General features: G+C 47.2%; 1 protein-coding gene across 5 annotated transcripts in view; it reads left to right on the forward strand.

Annotated features, from left to right (window-relative positions):
* AKAP8L (A-kinase anchoring protein 8 like) overlaps positions 1 to 18191 on the forward strand; it is a 31711-nt gene extending 13520 nt beyond the window's left edge. For 4 of the 5 annotated variants that reach the window (XM_059696455.1, XM_059696458.1, XM_059696456.1 and 1 more), the window contains 10 exons: positions 1471 to 1924; positions 2020 to 2116; positions 2207 to 2277; positions 2615 to 2678; positions 3576 to 3684; positions 5135 to 5276; positions 5376 to 5481; positions 5700 to 5830; positions 17602 to 17697; positions 17806 to 18191. In XM_059696455.1, coding sequence (XP_059552438.1) covers positions 1471 to 1924; positions 2020 to 2116; positions 2207 to 2277; positions 2615 to 2678; positions 3576 to 3684; positions 5135 to 5276; positions 5376 to 5481; positions 5700 to 5830; positions 17602 to 17697; positions 17806 to 18117 — 1582 coding nt within the window. In that variant the 3' untranslated portion in view covers positions 18118 to 18191. Of the gene's footprint in view, positions 1 to 1470; positions 1925 to 2019; positions 2117 to 2206; positions 2278 to 2614; positions 2679 to 3575; positions 3685 to 5134; positions 5277 to 5375; positions 5482 to 5699; positions 5831 to 16890; positions 16985 to 17601; positions 17698 to 17805 lie in introns of all 5 variants that reach the window. The other variant, XR_009452956.1, reaches the window with a different exon arrangement.
* Positions 18192 to 18377: the final 186 nt, after the last annotated feature.

Below are 18377 nucleotides of genomic sequence, written 5' to 3' on the forward strand. Positions count from 1 at the left end.
TGATTTTACTGTACCCACCAAATGGCTCTTAGGAGCAGTGTTAAGTGGCCCTTCCTTTTAGAGACAACCATTTGGAGTTTGCATGAGACTGCATCCTACCCGCCGTCAGGGCAGGACAGATGGGATTGAGTATGAAGAGTTAGATGAGCCTTGGGGTTCACCACGGTAGGCTGGGCCATCCCCATATAAAGAACAGGGCAGATGGGGACACTTCCTGGCCACTTTTCAGTACCTGACAGATGTGCACCTGTTGAGCTCGGAAGCGGCCTACAAAGAACTGTCCCTGTCCTCGTTATGCAGGTGGGGACATGAGGCACAGGCAGGTCACACCCTTGCCCGAAGATGCCCAGGAATAGGTGGTAGAACTGGGCCTGGCGCTCAGACTTGCCCTACTCCAGAGCATCATGCTATGGGTATTTGTTACTGTCTGAACTGGTGCAAGTCCAGGAGTTCTTGGGCCCTATCAAGAGGCTTCAGTGAGGAGGACGCACATATTTTTAGTATAAGGTGGAGTGGAGTAGCCTAATGACTCCAGCTGGCAGATGGGGGAGAGCAGAAAGTAGGTAGGGACCTGGCTGGGCACTGGTGGGGTCAAGTGAGAACTCTAGAGCCACTGGGAGGCAGAGGGACTTGCTTGCATGGGCTTTGTAGCAAGTAAAAAGTGTGGGAGGAACCCTAGGCACACCCCCTGCCCTCAACAGCCATGGTACTTGGAGCTGAGGTTGTGTAGCACTGAACACTTGCTGTGCCTGTGAGATCAGGGTGGGTCTGGGCCTGTGGGGCTTTGGTTGCAGCCGAAGTTAGAATGGCTCTCTGCAGTGCCTTGTCAACTCCTGTGGAAGGTTTGGCCGATTGCTGTGTAGGGTCAGTGCCCTAACCACCCTCATCCCCACCCCTGTCCCAGGCTCCAGGTTGATGTAATAGAGTATTTTTTTCTAGTCCTTAGGCAAGCTCATTGTTTTTCCTGGGAAACACTCCATTTTGTACCCTTTTTCCTTTTGGGTGGTAAGGGCCTTTGGAGGGTTTGGGGGTTCCCCCAGTCATGAGGGATGAGATCAGCACAGGTTTCTTATTGGCATTATCAGCCCATTGGACAGTTAATGTGCTGGAGGATGTTGGGATGCTCGGCTCTGTTCCTCCCAAGGAGCAGCCTTGGGTGTGTGGCTACGCAGACATGTACATGTGCTTCCAAAGGGTTAAGGGCTATCAGGTGTCTCTGCCCCTCAGGCCCTCCTCCTGTCATCAGTCCTTAGGGTCCCCAGGCTGATGCGTGTCCACATGCAGGCTTGGGAATACCAGCTGAGGGACCCTTCCTGTTTCTAGAACTCTGCTCCTGAGAGGCCTTTTACCTGGCATTTCTGAACATTGAGCCCCTCCAGCAGGGTGGGTAGGTGCTGGAGGGAGGTTTGGGGGAAGGCAAAGGCAACGGGACCTGAGGCCCGCCCTGATGCTTGCCACCTGCCTCTGCAGATACGATTCCTACGAGGCCTGTGACTCGAGGGCCGTCCTGAGTGAGCGTGACCTTTACCGGTCGGGCTACGATTATGGCGAACTTGACCCTGAGATGGAAATGGCCTACGAAGGCCAGTACGATGCCTACAGAGACCAGTTTCGCATGCGTGGCGGCGACACCTTTGGCCCACGGGCTCAGGGCTGGGCCCGGGACTCCCGGAGTAGCCGGCCAATGGCCTCAGGCTATGGGCGCATGTGGGAAGACCCCATGGGGGCCCGGGGCCAGTGCATGCCTGGTGCCTCCCGGCTGCCCTCCCTCTTCTCCCAGAACATCATCCCGGAGTATGGCATGTTCCAGGGCATGCGTGGTGGGGGTGCCTTCCCAGGCGGCTCCCGCTTTGGCTTCGGGTTTGGCAATGGCATGAAGCAGATGAGGCGGACCTGGAAGACCTGGACCACAGCTGACTTCCGGGTGAGTAGAGGAGGCCTTCCCTCTTGGCTCTTGAGTGGGTGGAGGAAAGGGCCCGGAGCCATCTACCTTGACCTGGCTCCCTCTTTCTGACCTAGACCAAGAAGAAGAAGAGAAAGCAAGGCGGCAGTCCTGATGAGCCAGACAGCAAAGCCTCCCGAACCGACTGCTCAGACAACAGTGACTCGGACAATGGTGAGCCAGGGCACTGGCTGCTGCCCCTGCCCCCTACCTCCTGCCCCCTGCTCCATGGGGCTCCTGGGCTGAGCATGTCTCCTCTTCCAGATGATGGTACCGAGGGAGAAACTGCAGATGGCACTGAAGGTGCAGACGCTGTGGAAAAAGGCTGCAGAGCGGTAAGTGGCTCTGGCCCTGTGTGCTCTGTCTGCAGGGGTGCCAGTGAAGAGTGGGTTGCCTGAGCACCTGAGCCACAGAAGAGGGCTTTCACAGGCCATCCTGAGGCAGTTCTGCACGCAAGCATGATCACCACAGGGAGACAGGGAGCTCTGGTGGAGGGAGCGAGGCTGTGGGGAGGCCTTCCAGCCAGGGACGGAATGAGCCCTCCATGCAAGGGATGTGGGGAGAATGTGAGGCACCTGGCCCAGTGCCTGGCATGTAGCAGGGCCTTGCCATTTAGAGCCATTATAAACAACTACATATGCTTGACATTGGATTTTTGACATCGTGTCTTAGGAAGGAGAAGATGAAGAGGGAAAAGAGGAGGGGAAGGAAGATGGCAAAGAGGATGCAGACAAGGGTGAGTGTTCTGAGTGGCCTGGGTGTTGGAATGGCTCTCCCAGGCGCTCATGGTGGGAGGCATCCAGCTGAGGGCAGGATTGTGACAGAAACGTGGCCAGCTTGGGCTTTCCCTTGTGGGGTTGGCAGGGGGCTCCTTGTCCTCTGCCCCTTCACACTTTGTCCCTGTTCTTTCCAGACAAAGGCTGTGGGTGGCAATGGGCCCTGCCTAGCACATTGACTTTGACTTCAGGTGGGGGAACAAGAAAAAGTATGGGTGGACCCCAGGCACATCCCCTGCCCTGGTCCCTCAGTAACATGAAGTTCAAGTCCTCAGTGGCCAGTGTCTGAGCTAGGACCCTTGGTGCAATTTTTATGGCTCTGGTTTGCGTGTCCTCTCCCTTAGCGCCTCTCCAGCCCCTGTGTTGGGAGTCCGTGTCCCCCCACCCGAGTGATGAGCGCCAGCAGGTACCTAACAGTAAATCCAGCCTCAGCCCACTATTGCCGCAGTGCCCGGTGTGGGGGTGGGCAGGGCCATGTGAGCTTTGGGGTCTTTGCCCCTGGGGGCTACACTTCAGCCCCAGCCGCAGCCTCCCTGCATCCCACCACCTAAACCCTCCCCACCAAAACAGCCTCTCTTTGCCTTCCAGCCTCCCTGTGGCCCCCTCTTTGGAGCATGGGTGTCCTGGAGAGTGGTGGGGTCAGCACGTGTCCTTTCCTTTTAAGGCCAAAACCTAGGCCAAAACTGCTCCCTGTCCAGCCCAGGGTACCCACCTACTCGAGGCCAGAGGCCTTGCTCAGGCAGCTGCTCTCAGAATGGACTCGTTGGAGTAAATGTCAGGTGATGCAGCTAGAGGCCACAGGGCCTACCCTCACCTGTTGGAGCCAAGCTGGTAACTATGTCCCTTTGTTCCCATAGGGTCCCTGAATGCCCAGGATGAAAGTGGCCAGACAAAGCACAAGTTACAGGCAGGCAAGAAGAGCCAGGACAAACAGAAGAAGCGGCAGCGAGACCGCATGGTGGAAAGGTAACCACCTTCCCTGCAGCCCTTTGCCTCTGCCTCACAATGGGGCTGCTACCAGGCTGGCAGGGCCATAGCTCTGCCGCCTCACTGCCCTCTGGCCTCCCTTGGGAGCCTCCACCTGTTCGGCCATGCATGGACCCTGCTTCCCACCCAGCCCAGCTCCCAAGGCCTGGCTCATCCCCTGTCCCTCTGTGCCCGCCTGGTGACCACTGTCGTCTTTGGCCTGAAACCTGACATTGCTCAGCACCGTTGCCCAGAAGCTCCAGTCCGGAGCGGGAGTCCGGAGGTGCACTGGGGGCATGGTGCCCCTGCGGGAGGGGGCCTGCTCATCAGAGACTCAAGGTCCAAGGTGCCTGTGCCACCACAGCTAGCTGCCAAGAGGCCACCGCCGTTCCCAGAAGAGATGGCAGCACCTGTGGGCTGTGGCAGCCTCGGGCCTGCCCTCTGCCCTGTCCCCTGGCCCTGTCAGGCCAGGCCTATCTGCGGCTGAGCCCTTCACGCCCCTTGGTCGGGTCTGTCTGCCCTCAGGGCTCCCGTATTGGCGCTTGCCTCCTCCTCCTCCGCCTCAGACTCTTGCTCTTGCTGGACCTTCCTCAGCCTCGCCGGCACCTGGCCCCTGGGCTCTCCAGAAAAAGCTGACCCCGTGGCCCAGATAAGGACGTCCGGCAGAGGTAGGGACCTGCCCCGAGGCCTCGGTGGCGGCTGGCCTCCTCCGCCCCTTGCCACGGCGGCCTGCTCCAGCCCAGGCCCCAGACCCTGGGCTTCTGCTGTGAACACCAGGCCCAGACAGAGCACCTCTCTCAGGTGACTCCAGGTTGCCCTCTGGCAGGCCGGGCAGGCGTCCTCCTTCCAGCTCAGACTGGTCTCTTCTTGGAAGAGGAAGATGAGGCAGCAGGCGCCCAGGCCTGCCTGCTTCCCATCCCTCCCGACACCACCCCCAAGCACTCTGAGCAGAGGATGGGCTGGGCCTTTCAGTCCCCCAGACCCCAGGAGGAAGATGCAGCACCTTTTCTGGCCCTGCCTCGGGACTGCGCACTCCACTCTGCACCTCAGGGCCACCTGGCTCACGCCAGAGCATCCTTCCTTCTGGTCCCCAGCTGGGCCAAGTGCACAAGCTCCTGCCCAGCCTTGGTAGAGAGGCCTTCCGGCTACCTTCCAGCGATCCTTGCCTGTTGTAGCAGCTGCTGCCTCAGGCTTCAGCAGGCTTCAGCCTCCTGCCTGTGGGAAGGAAGAGCTCCTCCCCTGCCCCCATTGCAGTAACTACAGCCTGCAGACTTTCTGTCCCTTCCTACTCCCAGCCCCACTGGTCTTAGCCTGTCCCCCTGCTGGGACTGCACTTCAGAGGCCCGTGAGAAAAGCCTGTTTCAGGGCTTCGGAGCTGGGTTGGGTGAGGCAGCAGCACTGCTCCATGGGACCCTCAAGGCCTCAACCTCTCATTTCCCTCCTGTGGCAGGATCCAGTTTGTGTGTTCACTCTGCAAGTACCGAACCTTCTATGAGGATGAAATGGCCAGCCACCTTGACAGCAAGTTCCACAAGGAGCACTTTAAGTACATAGGCACCAAGCTCCCCAAGCAGACGGCTGACTTTCTGCAGGTGAGCCTGGAAGCAGCACGGCTGCTCCACTCTTCTCAGTCCCCTCAAGACATAGAACAGCCCGCATGAACCTTGTTCTCTCCTCGGTGTCTCCGGCAGGAGTACGTCACCAACAAGACTAAGAAGACAGAGGAGCTCCGAAAAACTGTGGAGGACCTTGATGGTCTGATCCAGCAGATCTATAGAGACCAGGATCTGACACAAGGTGAGGCAGTTCCATCTCACTCCCACCGGCATGGCCTCGGTCTGCCCTCCTCTGGTCATGATTCCCCTCTTTCCCCAGGGACTGTTTGTGAGAACAGCCTCAGGCTCACGTGGAACTTACAGGGTGAAGTGAGGAGCTAGTCTGGTGTTTTTCCCAAACTCCTGGGTTTGTCTTAGGCTCTTGGTACCAGTGGCAACTCCCTCCTTTTTCCCCTATAGAAATTTCCATGGAGCATTTTGTGAAGAAGGTTGAGGCAGCCCACTGTGCAGCCTGTGACCTCTTTATTCCCATGCAGTTTGGGATCATCCAGAAGCATCTTAAGACCATAGATCACAACCGGAATCGCAGGGTGAGTGGCCATCCTGTGGGGAGGTCCTGGGGTTATAACCTGCCTTCTAGTTAGGGACTGCAAGAGGGTGCAGGGGGAAGTTAGACATTTCTGGCCCAGTGCAGTCACGGAGAGGAGTGGGAAATGGAGACTGCTGGAGAAGGTGACATGGTGACATCAGAGCTGGACCTAAAGGAGCAAGTAGGCTATGGAATATGGGGATCTCCATGTATATTGGAGCCAGTGACCAAATTAGGTTCAGAAACCGAGCAGAAGTGTACAGTATACATGTCGCTGGAGGAGGGGTTGGACTTTAGAGGTTCACGAGGGTTGGGCTGAAGGGTCTGGGCTTGCTCCTGTAGGCAGCAAAGTTTGTCATTAAAGGACTAACAGGATTAGAGTTGGTGTTGAACTAGAGACTTCGGGCACCTGATGTGGGAGGAAGGCTGTGTGGCCAATGACGGGCTGCTGCACAGAGATGTGCCTCCACCTTGGGAATGAAGAGAAGGGCAGGATAAAAGTGCTGTGTAAGGAAGCAAACAGGAGGTCAGCATGAGTGAGTGACAAGGAGTCTGGACTATCTCAGATTTCTGGCTTAAGTACTTGGTGGACAGTGGTGCTACCATGATGGGGAGGGCAGTATATGGTACAGGTAAAGGAACATATTTGGTAAGAAATTGAACAAATTCTGTCTTAATTTTTGCAGCGAATGCTCAGTGCCTAGCACAGAAATCAGAGTAGGTAGGGTTGTCTTTTTTGGTTGAATGGGTGACATGTCAGGTTGGAGGATGCTGTTAGACATCGGGTGGGGTTGGAGGGGACTGTGCAGTAGGGAGAGAGCTAAAAGGACCAGGCCTAGTATATTACAATTGATTGATTTGGGGTATTAAACCACCCTTGCATACTGGGATAAGTTCTGCTTGGTCATAGTTTATGATTTTTTTTATGTTAAGAATTTTTGCATCTGTATTTATAAGAGATATTGGTCTGTGGTTTTTGATGATGTCTTTGATTTTGGTATCAAGGTAATACTGGCCTCAAAGAATGAGTTGGAAAGTTTTTCCTCTTACGTTTTTTGGAAGAGTTGGTAAAGAATTGGATTAATTTTTAAACAAGAATTGGTATTAATTCTTCAAGAGTTTGGTAGAATTTGCCTCTGAAGCCATCTGGACCTAGGCTTTTCGTTGTAGGTAGCTTTTCTATTACTAATTCAATTTCTTTACCTGTTATTGGTCTATTTAGATTTTTTTTTTTTTACTCAGTTTCAATAGTTTTTGTCTTTCTAGAAATGTGTCCATTTCATCTAACTTACCTAATTTATTAGCATACATTTGTTTATAGTATTCCTTTATAACCCTTTTTATTTCTGTAAGGTCAGTAGTCCCCTTTTTTCATTTCTGATTCTAGTAATTTGAGACTTTTTTTTGTAGTCAGTCTTGCTGTATATAAATTTTTGTTAATTTTATTTTCTTTATAAAGAACACTTTTGGTTTCATTGATTTTCCTCCCCTCATTTTTCTCTTCTTGACTATATTAATTTCCACTCGAATATTTATTATTTTCTTCCTTCTGCTTATGTTTTAGGTTTAATTTGCTGTTAGTTTTACTAATTTCTTAAGAGAGAAAGTTAGGTCTTCTCTGAGTGCTGCTTTCACTGCATCGTCATTTTTCGTTCATCGCAAGTTATTTTCTGATTTCTCTTCTGATTTCTTTTTATATTCCTTTGGTTATTTAGGAGTGTCATTTAATTTCCATATATTTTTGAATTTCCCAAATTCATTTCTGTTAGTGATTTCTAATTTTATTCTGTGTGATCAGAAAACATACATTGGAGTTTTTTTCAGTCCTTTATAATTTACTGAGACTTGTTTTATGGCCTAGTTTTGTGTTGTTGTTTTTTCCAGTCCTTTTTAATTTACTGCAGCTTGTTTTATGGCCAGAATATCCTAGAGAATGTTTCTTGTGCACTTGAGGGGAAAAAAAAATATATTCTTCTGTTGTTGGGTGGGGTGTTCTGTAGATATCTGTTATGTCTATTAGCATTTATAGTATTGTTAATGCCATTTATTTCCTCGTTGATCTTCTGCCAAGTTGTATATATTAATAAAACTGGGATATTGAAATCTCCAACTATATTGTTGAATTGTCTGTTTCTCCCTTGATTTCTGTCAATTTGTATTTTATGTATTTTGTTGCTCTGTTAGGTGCATCTATAATTGTTATGTCCTCCTGATACATTGACCCATTTTATCATTATAAAATGTCCCTTTCAATCTTAGTAACAGTTTTTGTTTTATATGTTATTTTTGTCTAATAGTAGTATACCCAGTTCAGTTTTCTATGGTTGATGTTTGTATATCTTTTCCCATTCTTTTACTTTCCATTTACTCATATCTTTGAGTCTTTTGGATCTACAGTGTGTCTTCTATGGACAGCATATAGTTTGATCTTATTTTATTTTCCAGTTGGACAATCTCAACCTTGTGAATGGACCATTAAGCCATTTACATTTAGTGTTATTATTTATACTAGAGGCTCAGTGCATGAAATTCATGCATGGGGAGAGGTCCCTCAGCCTGACCTGTACCCTCTCCAATCCAGGAGCCCTCAGGGGATGTCCTACTGATGGTTTAGGCCCACTCCCCATGGTTCTCTGCTCTCTGCAGGGCCTGCCTGCTCCATACCACGGTGATGGGCAAGCAGGTCCTGCTGGGTGCTGCCTCCAGGCTGCGCTTGCCTGCTCCCGGTTTGCCCTGGCAACGGCCAAAGCAGGCCCTGCTGGGTTCTGCCTACAGGCCACGCTTGCCTGCTCCCAGGTTGCTGGGTGCTGCCTGTGGGCCACTCTTCCTGCTGGGCTCGCATGGCTGGGGTGATGCTGCCAGCATCCCACCCTGGCCTCTATGGGCGCTGCCATCTTTGTCACGGAATGATGGTTAATTTGCATATTACTCTTTTATTAGATAGGATTATTGTACTTATATCTGTTCTACTCCCATTCTAGCTCTACCATCGCTTTCTGTTGTATTAAAAGTTTTTAGTGTAAACTTTAATTTCTTTAATGATTTTTTTCTGTACTACAGTTTTGGGCATTATTTTCATAGTGATTTCTCTAGGCTTTTCACAAATTCTTCAAAATCTCCTTCATATATAGTAACTTAATTTTATTGATATTAAGTTACTCCTATGTAGTTCTCCACATAGAAAGTTTTTGTGTTATTATTGTTATTATAGTATTATATCAGTATGTTATAAACCCAATGATATAATACAGCATAATTATTACTTTAATAATACTTTATTATTTTTTTTTAAAATATATTTTATTGATTTTTTACAGAGAGGAAGGGAGAGAGATAGAGAGTTAGAAACATCGATGAGAGAGAAACATCGATCAGCCGCCTCCTGCACATCTCCTCCTGGGGATGTGCCCGCAACCCAGGTACATGCCCTTGACCGGAGTCGAACCTGGGACCTTTCAGTCCGAAGGCTGATGCTCTATCCACTGAGCCAAACCGGTTTTGGCAAATACTTTATCTTTTAAGGAAGCTGACAGAAGATAGGAGAACAGTTACATATTTCTAGCTTTAGTTATATTAGTTTTCTTATTTCTTTTTCTGGAACTCTCCATTTGGATTCTTTCTTTGGATTTGTTTACCATTTGTAGTTATTTCCTTACTAGAGGCCTAGTGCATGAATCCGTGCACAGGTGGGGCCCGGCTGCCTGCCCCAATGGGCCAGTGGTGGGGAGGGGACGCGGGAGGTTGGCTGGCTGGCCCCGACCCTGATCGGGGGCGGGCTGGCTGGGAGGAGGGGCTGTGGGAGGTTGGGAGGGTCTGATCAAGCCCCGATAGGGCCGGTTGGCTGCTGCAGTGCATGTCATAGCAACCAGTCGTTCCAGCCGCTTGACTTTTATATATAGATTAGCCCAATACAGCTTTACTAACCCCCCTCTCTTTGTCCTATTATTGACAAATATATTACATTTCTGTATGTCATAGGCTATATAATACAAATACATAGTTTTATGTAACTGCTTTTTAAATTGGTTTGGAAGAGAGGGAAAGAAATCTGCATTTATAGTATCTTATAATTATATAATTACCTTTATTGTTCTTTCATGTAGATTCACTTTACTTTCTGGGATCACTTGCTTTTACTTTAAATTGATTTTAGAGAGGAAGGGAGAGGGGGAGAGAGAAACATCAATGATGAGAAATAATCATTGATTGGCTGCCTCCTGCACGCCCCCTACTGGGGATCGAGCCCTCAACCTGGGCATGTCCCCTTGACCAGAATTGAACCCAGGACCCTTTAGTCCGCAGGCTGATGCTCTATCCTCTGAGCCAAACCGGCTAGGACTTCCTTTGGTATTTCTTGTGTGGTCTGCTGGCAGCAAATTCTCAGTTCTTTATTATGGAATGTCTGTTTCACCTTCATTTTTGAAAAACAGTTTGGCTGGGCATAGGATTCTTGGTTGACAGTTTTTTCTTGAGCATTTTAAATACTAGTATGTTATCCCACTACTTTCTGGCCTCATTTCTTTCTTTTTTTTTTTTTTTAATATTTTTTAAAATACATTTTATTGTGTGTTTTTTTCACAGAGAGGAAGGGAGAGGGATAGAGAGTTAGAAACATCGATGAGAGAGAAACATCGATCACCTGCCTCCTGCACACCTCCTACTGGGGATGTACCCGCAACGAAGGTACATGCCCTTGACCGGAATCAAACCCGGGACCCTTCAGTCCACAGGCCGACGCTCTATCCACTGAGCCAAACCGGTCAGGGCCTGGCTTCATTTCTGATGAAAAGTCAGCTTTTTTTTTTTTTTTTTTAAATATATTTTATTGATTTTTTACAGAGAGGAAGGGAGAGAGATAGAGAGTTAGAAACATCGATCAGCTGCCCCCTGCACATCTCCCACTGGGGATGTGCCTACAACCCAGGCACATGTCCTTGACCAGAATTGAACCTGGGACCCCTCAGTCCGCAGGCCGATGCTCCATCCACTGAGCCAAACCGGTTTCGGCGAAAAGTCAGCTTTTAACCATACTGGGATTCCTTTTTAAAAAATGATTCATTTTTCTCTTGTCACTTTCAGGATTTTACTCTTGTCTTTGTGGCTTTCAGCATTTTTATTATGTTGTGTCTTTGTGGATCTTATTATTTGGAAATTTGTTGAGCTTCTTGGATGTGTAGATTAAAGTTTTTCATCAGATTTGTGAAGTGTTTTTTTTAATATATTTTTATTGATTTCAGAGAGGGAGGAAGAGGGGGAGAGAGAGATGGAAACATAAATGATGAGAGAGAATCATTGATCAGCTGCCATTTTCTTGTTGAGCTTCCTGACTGGGAATCAAACTGTGACCTCCTGCCAAAACCGGTTTGGCTCAGTGGCTAGAGCGTCGGCCTGCGGACTGAAAGGTCCCAGGTTCGATTCCGGTCAAGGGCACGTACCTGGGTTGCGGGCACATCTTCAGTAGGAGATGTGCAGGAGGCAGCTGATCGATGTTTCTCTCCCATCTATGTTTTTAACTCTCTATCTCTCTCCCTTCCTGTCTGTAAAAAATCAATAAAATATATTTAAAACAAAACAAAACAAAACAAAAAAACTGTGACCTCCTGGTTCATAGGTCTGTGTTCAACCACTGAGCCATGCCAGCTGGGAAGATTTGTGAAGTTTTTAGCATTTATTTTTTCAGATAATTTTTCTGCTCCTTTCTTCTTCTGGTGCTCCCATTATGCATAATTGGGTCACTTGTGTTAAAGGTTGTCTGAGACTGACTATTCATTTTCCTTCATCCTTTTTTCTTTGTTTTTCAGATTGTATGATATCTACCTACCTACAAATTCGCTAATTCTCCTGTCATTTCAAATCTATTGAGCCCCTTTAGTGAATTTTTCATTTTCATTGTATTTTTTAGCTCCACGATGTATATTCATTTCTTTTTTATATCTTTTTATTGATATCTATTTGATGAGCCGGTGTTGTCATGCCTTTTCCTTCTTCCCATCCCCCAAGTCTTGTGATTGTGCTTGCTTGTCTATTTGTTTAGTTGACTAGTAAAATTATTTTAATGCAGTCTCTTTCATCCCCACAATGTAAAGCCTCTGATATTGTGCCTTGGAGGAGGAAGCCGTAGGCAAGTGCACAGCTATCCTGAGATAACAGTGGTTTATACAGGGTTCTCTTGGACTGTTTCTTTCCCAGACTACACTCAGGTGTTACACTCTACAAATTGTTGGTTGATTTTCTATTTCTTTCAACAATGCACTGAGTCATTAAATTGTTCCCCAATCTGATCTAATTAAATCTGGGCTACTTTGCAGTGATCATTTTTTTTATTGTTTGAGATTTATTCTGAACCCAGGAAGGTTCTTAGCTGTCTGTTTTACTGGTTCTTTCTGATAACCCAGGCTGTCAGTGGTTTAGTTTATATTGCTAGCAAATCTACCTGTCTCCTTTTAATTACTTTTCTCCACACTTTTCCTTTCTCCACACACTCCACTATTTGGAGAAAGCTCAGTAAGTTTTGTGGGGAAGAGACTGAGAGCTTATGTTTTAAGACCTTCCTTTCTCCCTGGGCAGAAACTTTGAGTCTAGGCTGTGGAGCTGGGATTGAAGACAATGGAGCACTTCTCTTTGAGTGACTCGATTGCTTTAGAAGAGATGGTGTGGTGGGGGGTGGGGAGGTAGCTGTAGCCTCTGGTCTTCTTGGTTTGGCTTTGGTTTGCCTCTTCTGGCATTGGACCTCTGCTTTGTGAACAAGCCAGTATTCTCAACATGCCATGCCCAACCAAGGTCAAGCCTCCATTCCATGGGGGCTGGCGAGAAGAAGGGAGCCCCCACCTCTGCTGAACTTGCCCAGAACTTCGCCTCAGAAGCAGGTAGCTAGATGTGGACATACTGTCCCTCCTGGGAAGATAGAGCCCTTAACTGTGATGAACTGGGTATAGGAGGAGGCCTGGCGGTACTGTCTATAGTGGAGTTTCCATCATGCTGAGCTGTGAGGCAGGGAAGCCACAGATCATGTTTTAACCACCACAACTCACACTTTCTACTGAGTTTTAGTAGCCTTTCCTCATTTAGTAGCTTTTCATTCATTTGCTCTATTTTCTTTTTCTTATTGATTTTTTACAGAGAGGAAGGGAGAGGGATAGAGAGTTAGAAACATCGATGAGAGAGAAACATCGATCAGCTGCCTCCTGCACACCTCCTGCTTGGGATGTGCCCACAACCAAGGTACATGCCCTTGACCGGAATCGAACCTGGGACCCTTCAGTCCACAGGTCGACGCTCTATCCACTGAGCCAAACCAGTTAGGGCAATTTTGCTCTATTTTCTTAGGATCATTTGTAGAGACTAAATAGTCAGATATTTTTTTGTTTTATTTAATGTATTTATTTATGCTAATCCTCACCTGAGGATAATTTTTCCTTTTTTTTTTTTAAGAGATAATGGAAGGGAGGGAGTGGGGGAGAGCGTGTGAGAGAGCCAGTGAGAGAGAAAATCTATGAGGGAGAGACCCATCAATTGGTTGCCTCCTGCACACACCCTGAACCGTGGCGGGGGAATCAAACCTATAACCCAAGTACCTGTCCTTGCTGGGAATCAAACCCATGAGCCTTTGATGCACAGGCTGATGCTCCAACCACTGAGTGACACCAACCAGGGTTTGTTTTTTTGTTTTTTGTTTTTAAGTAGTTTTCATCAGTTTCACTAGGGAGCAGGTCTGCAGAACTTCTCAGGCTGCCATGCTGGAAGGCTATTTTCAAATTCATTTTTAGGGACCCTTTTTAACCTTAATTCCAAAAATTGATAAGGGTAATACCAAGATGAAACTGTAAATTTGTTAATTATCTTCTCTATATGAAAGGCTAATATGCAAAGTGTCCCCCTGAGAGTTCGATTGCTCGCTATGACGTACGCTGACCATTGGGGCAGTGCAGAGCGAAGGAAGGCCAGCAGCTGGCAGCCAGGGAAGGGAGGCCCCAGTCAGCAGCCAGAAGGCCCCAATCAGCCCTGATCTCTGGCCAGTCCTAGGGACCCTACCCGTGCATGAATTTCATTTAATACTTTTATTCTTTAACTAGAATAAAAGCATTAAATAAAATATTAGTAATTATCAATCTAGTAGTGATTCAAATGTGTGATATACTATAAGTTTGTTTCTGGAATACAAGGATAAATAAGCAACATCAGTATAAAATACTGGAAATGAAAACTTTTTATATGCAAATAAATGAGTATATTCTCAGAAAATAGGAATGATTCCAACAAAATGTTCTTAATTCATTGAATCTGTAACCATGTTGGGATTCAAGATAACATACAAAATATACTAGTTTTTCTCCACTATTGTAATAACCAGTTAGAAACACAAATGGGAGGTGGGGAAATCCACTTACAATAACCACAAAATGCATTGAAATAATTAGGAATGTAGATTTAAGAAGTTATAGGATCTTAAACTTAAAAGACATGAGACAAGACCTGTGTTCTCAGGTGGAAGAGTTAATAACAAGACACAACAAAAACCAGTTCTCCTCACATTAACGTAGACAGTGCAATTCCAGTCAAAGTCTAGGGAGGAGTACTGACTGAAATTATTTCAATGTTTCATTTGTAAAGGTTAGTTTATACAGAAAGCAGTAGTGAATTCAGGGCCTTGCTTTATCAGATATATCTAACTGCAAATCCAGTGCAATTAAAAACAAAAAAGTGTTAATAGCATAGTAATAAAACTAGAACTAGAATAGAGTCAGTCTAGTGAAAGATCCCAGTGCCTTTTGGAACTTAGTATTTGTCAAAGTCAAGTACAGGTCCCTTATCTGAAACCCTGGGGCCAGATCTTTTTAAGTTAATTTTTGGATTTCAGGACAGTGTCTACACTAGGATCTGGGAGAGTGCCTTGTAGTTGAACCACCAATAATTCTTCAAGTGACTCGTATAAGTGGGATAAATAAAGATGGTACAAAACATAATGTCAGCTCATGTTTTGCCACCAGGTGAGCTGTAGGGGAAAAGTTTTGGGTTTCAGTTTTGTAAGTAAAGGGTTGTAGACCTCTGTGTCAATTCAATAGGGGACACTGGTTTATCTTATAAATTTCTGGAAAGGAAAGAAAGTTGACTTCTATCTCATACCATATATTTAAATTCCAGAAATCTTAAATGTAAAAAACAAAAGAACAAAATTTAGAAGATTATTTGTTTACCTTGATGTTAAAGGAAGCCTTCCTGAGCAAACCGGGAAACCCAGACATTGTTTTAGTTCAGTTGGAGGAAGCATGGTTTACAGCTGTTTTGTAAAGTACTCGGGTACTCTGCCTTTGGTGAACCTGTTTGGTAGAATTAAAAGCACCAGCATAGAATTACAATGGAACCTCATTTCTCAAACTTAATTTGTTTTGGAAGGCTGTTCAAGAAGCAGTTTGTTCGAAAACCAAATCATCCTCCCTACCTACCCCCCCCCCCCTAATTAATCCGTTCCAGACCTCAAATGATTCCCTGTATTAAATCTTTCTTATATAAGGTACATGTCTAATGTGCTGCTTGATCTATAAAGAAACACTTCTTAAATTTATCAACTACCCTCTACTAGCCTTAAAGTAATCACTGTCAGCACTTGTCTTTCAGGTCAGCATGCAGCATCTTTGCATGTTCATATATCACTGCCTTCAAAATGCTGTCACGGGCTAACTGCTTTTTGATTATCCAAGTCAAGTTTTTCTACTACTTCAATTGCCTGTGATCATTGTTTCTTTCACACCATTAGTAACTCTTGATGCCCTATTTATTTTAAAATTGTGCTAATTGTCCATTGCCAGCAACAAAAGCAAACAAAAATATTCACAGCACAGTTCCCTGAGATGTTAACAACCTGAGGTTTAGCAGAAAACTGACTCATACTGGCTCATTCTCTCCTTTGTTTGTTACCTGAAAAATGCTTTTTTAAAAAAACAAAAAACCTTGATGTTATTTTATACATTACTACTTTTTTAGAATTATTCTTTTTTAAAATATATTTTTATTGATTTCAGAGAGGAAGGAAAAGGGAGAGAGAGATAGAAACATCAGTGATGAGAGAAAATCATTGATCAGCTACCTCCTACACACCCCCTACTGGGGATTGAGCCCGAAACCTCCGCATTAGTCCTTGACCAGAATCAAACCTGGAACCTTTCAGTCTGCAGGGCAACGCTCTATCCACTGAGCGAAACCAGCTAGGGCTGAGAGATACTTTTTTGTCTTGCTGCTGTATCAGCATGAAAGAGTTTTCAGGTCGAGAACTGAAGTTTGTTTTCCGTGAACAACTTGGTAGACATTGGAATTGTTTGAGATGTGAGACCTTGGAGAACTGACTGTATTTGTTTATTTTGGTGCTGTTTGGTTATTGTAGCTGAAATCTAGAAACAATGTAAGTGTGCCTCAGTTGGGAGACCTTGTGGTGTGTGCTTAAGAGTTGGAGAGGAGCTGGTCTGTTGTTGTATCCTAATTGTTCATCTCTAACGTTTCATTTTGAGCATGCGGGAGGGAGTTCTATTAATATTTTGCCCAAGTGGTGGAGGAAATGTGTAAAAAAACCCAAAACAACAGCAAGGCCAAGGCAAGGAAAGGGAGTACAAACAGCAAGTGAAACATGATGTAGAGTTGGCTGGGGCTCAGTAGGTAGGGCTTCCCCCAACAAAAATGACTTTATCAGTGCCTTTCTGCTTATTACCTTTGTAATGATGAAGGTGTGATTTGCCTGTACCTCACCACTGAGGAAATCACTTGGCAGTTTGGTGTAAATCCTCCCAGACAAAAGACTTGCAGCTATACAGACTGTCTATCCTACATCTTTATTACCAGGGGAGAGGTGAGCCCTATTTCAGGACTGCATGGTTCTTTTGAATGTATGATCTGTTTAACCACTTCTCCACTGAAGAACACTTACGTGCTCTCCAGTTTTTCACTAATGTATGCAATGTTCCAATTCTTAAACTTAGGGTAGATTCCAGGAAGAATTGTTCAACTATTTTTACTTTTTTGTTTGTTTTTTGTTCATTCTTACCAGAGGATATTTTTTCCATTGATTTTTAGAGAGAGTGGAAAGAAAAGGGAGAGACAGAGAGACACATCAATTGGTTACCTCCTGCACATTATCCCGACCAGGGCTGGGGTACCTGCAATCAAGGTACGTGCCCTTGACCAGAATCGAACCTGGGACTTTTCAGTCCGTGGGCTGATGCTCTATCTACTGAGCCAAACTGGCCAGGACCAAAAATTTTTACTTTAGATACAGTCTATTAAACTGCTTTCCAAAAAATATAAACAGTTGAGCCCCTTGTCAGCAGTGTAGAATTACACCCCAATTACATTTGGGTCTAAGGCTTCATCTGGGAATCCTATGGATCAAAAGGATATATATCACTTAAATATACTGTTTGACATTTGTATTCCAGTTCTGTGCTTATGAGGGCAGCTGGCTCTGTTCTGGATTGCTCATTTAGCTTTTAGTAGGTTTTTAAATATGTAAGCAAGTAAGATTTCTGCAATACAGCTGTAAAGATGTGTTTTTACTCAGTTACATACAGTAAGTATGGTGTGGAAGAATGGAGCATTTCAGCAATGGTAAAATCAGGCTATGGCTCGCTCCATGCTTGGAGGGTGGCCACACACTTGTACTCAAGGTACACTTAGAAACCCACACAAGGTGGAGGTGTGCAGTGAGGGAGGGCCCTGCCATCTGGCAGGTGGGGGTCTTTTGGGACCGGGAGCAGCCTCTCCATCCCCACCTGCTCCTATCCGCAGCTCATGATGGAGCAGTCTAAGAAGTCCTCCCTCATGGTGGCCCGCAGCATCCTTAACAACAAGCTCATCAGCAAGAAGCTGGAGCACTACCTGAAGGTGAGGCGCGGGCGCCTGGAGCCTGGCTGCATCCCCAGCCCCCGTCCTTGTCCCCAGCCCTGGTCCCGCGAGTCCTTTCTCCCTTTAGCATCTGTGCCCTTCCCACAGGGCGAGAACCCTTTCACCGACAGCCCTGAGGAGGAGAAGGAACAGGAGGAGGCCGAGGGCAGCGCCCTGGGTGTGGGGCCATTGATCGAAGTGGCAGGAAGCACGGAGAGTGCCGAGAGCACGCAGGCGCAGCCCCCGGTGCCCCCGGAACCGGCCCCTGGCGCCACGTCCCCACCACCGCCGCCGCCACCCCCCGAGGAAGACGAGGAGGCCGTGCCCCTGCTAGGCGGGGCGCTGCAGCGCGAGATCCGTGGCATCCCCGGCCTCGACGTGGAGGACGACGACGAGGAGGGCGGCGGGGGCCCCCCGTGACCAGGGTCAGGGCTGGGCTGGACGCACGTAATGGAGGCTGGAAGCCGAGCTTAATAAAGTTACTCCCACCCCGCCTCCAGGCTTGTCTGTGGGCAGCGCCGGCGGCAGGTGGGAGGTGGGACCTCGCGGCGGGGGGAGGGAGGGGCGGTGCTTGCGGGCGAGACCTGGAGGGGCGGGGACCAGGAGGGGCGCGGTGAGGCCCCGAGGCCCGACCAAAACTCCCAAGATGCTGCGCGCCGATGCCGACCAACCGCAGAGCC

The sequence above is a fragment of the Myotis daubentonii genome, chromosome 5 (assembly GCF_963259705.1).
Source record: "Myotis daubentonii chromosome 5, mMyoDau2.1, whole genome shotgun sequence".
Taxonomy (NCBI): Eukaryota; Metazoa; Chordata; class Mammalia; order Chiroptera; family Vespertilionidae; genus Myotis; species Myotis daubentonii.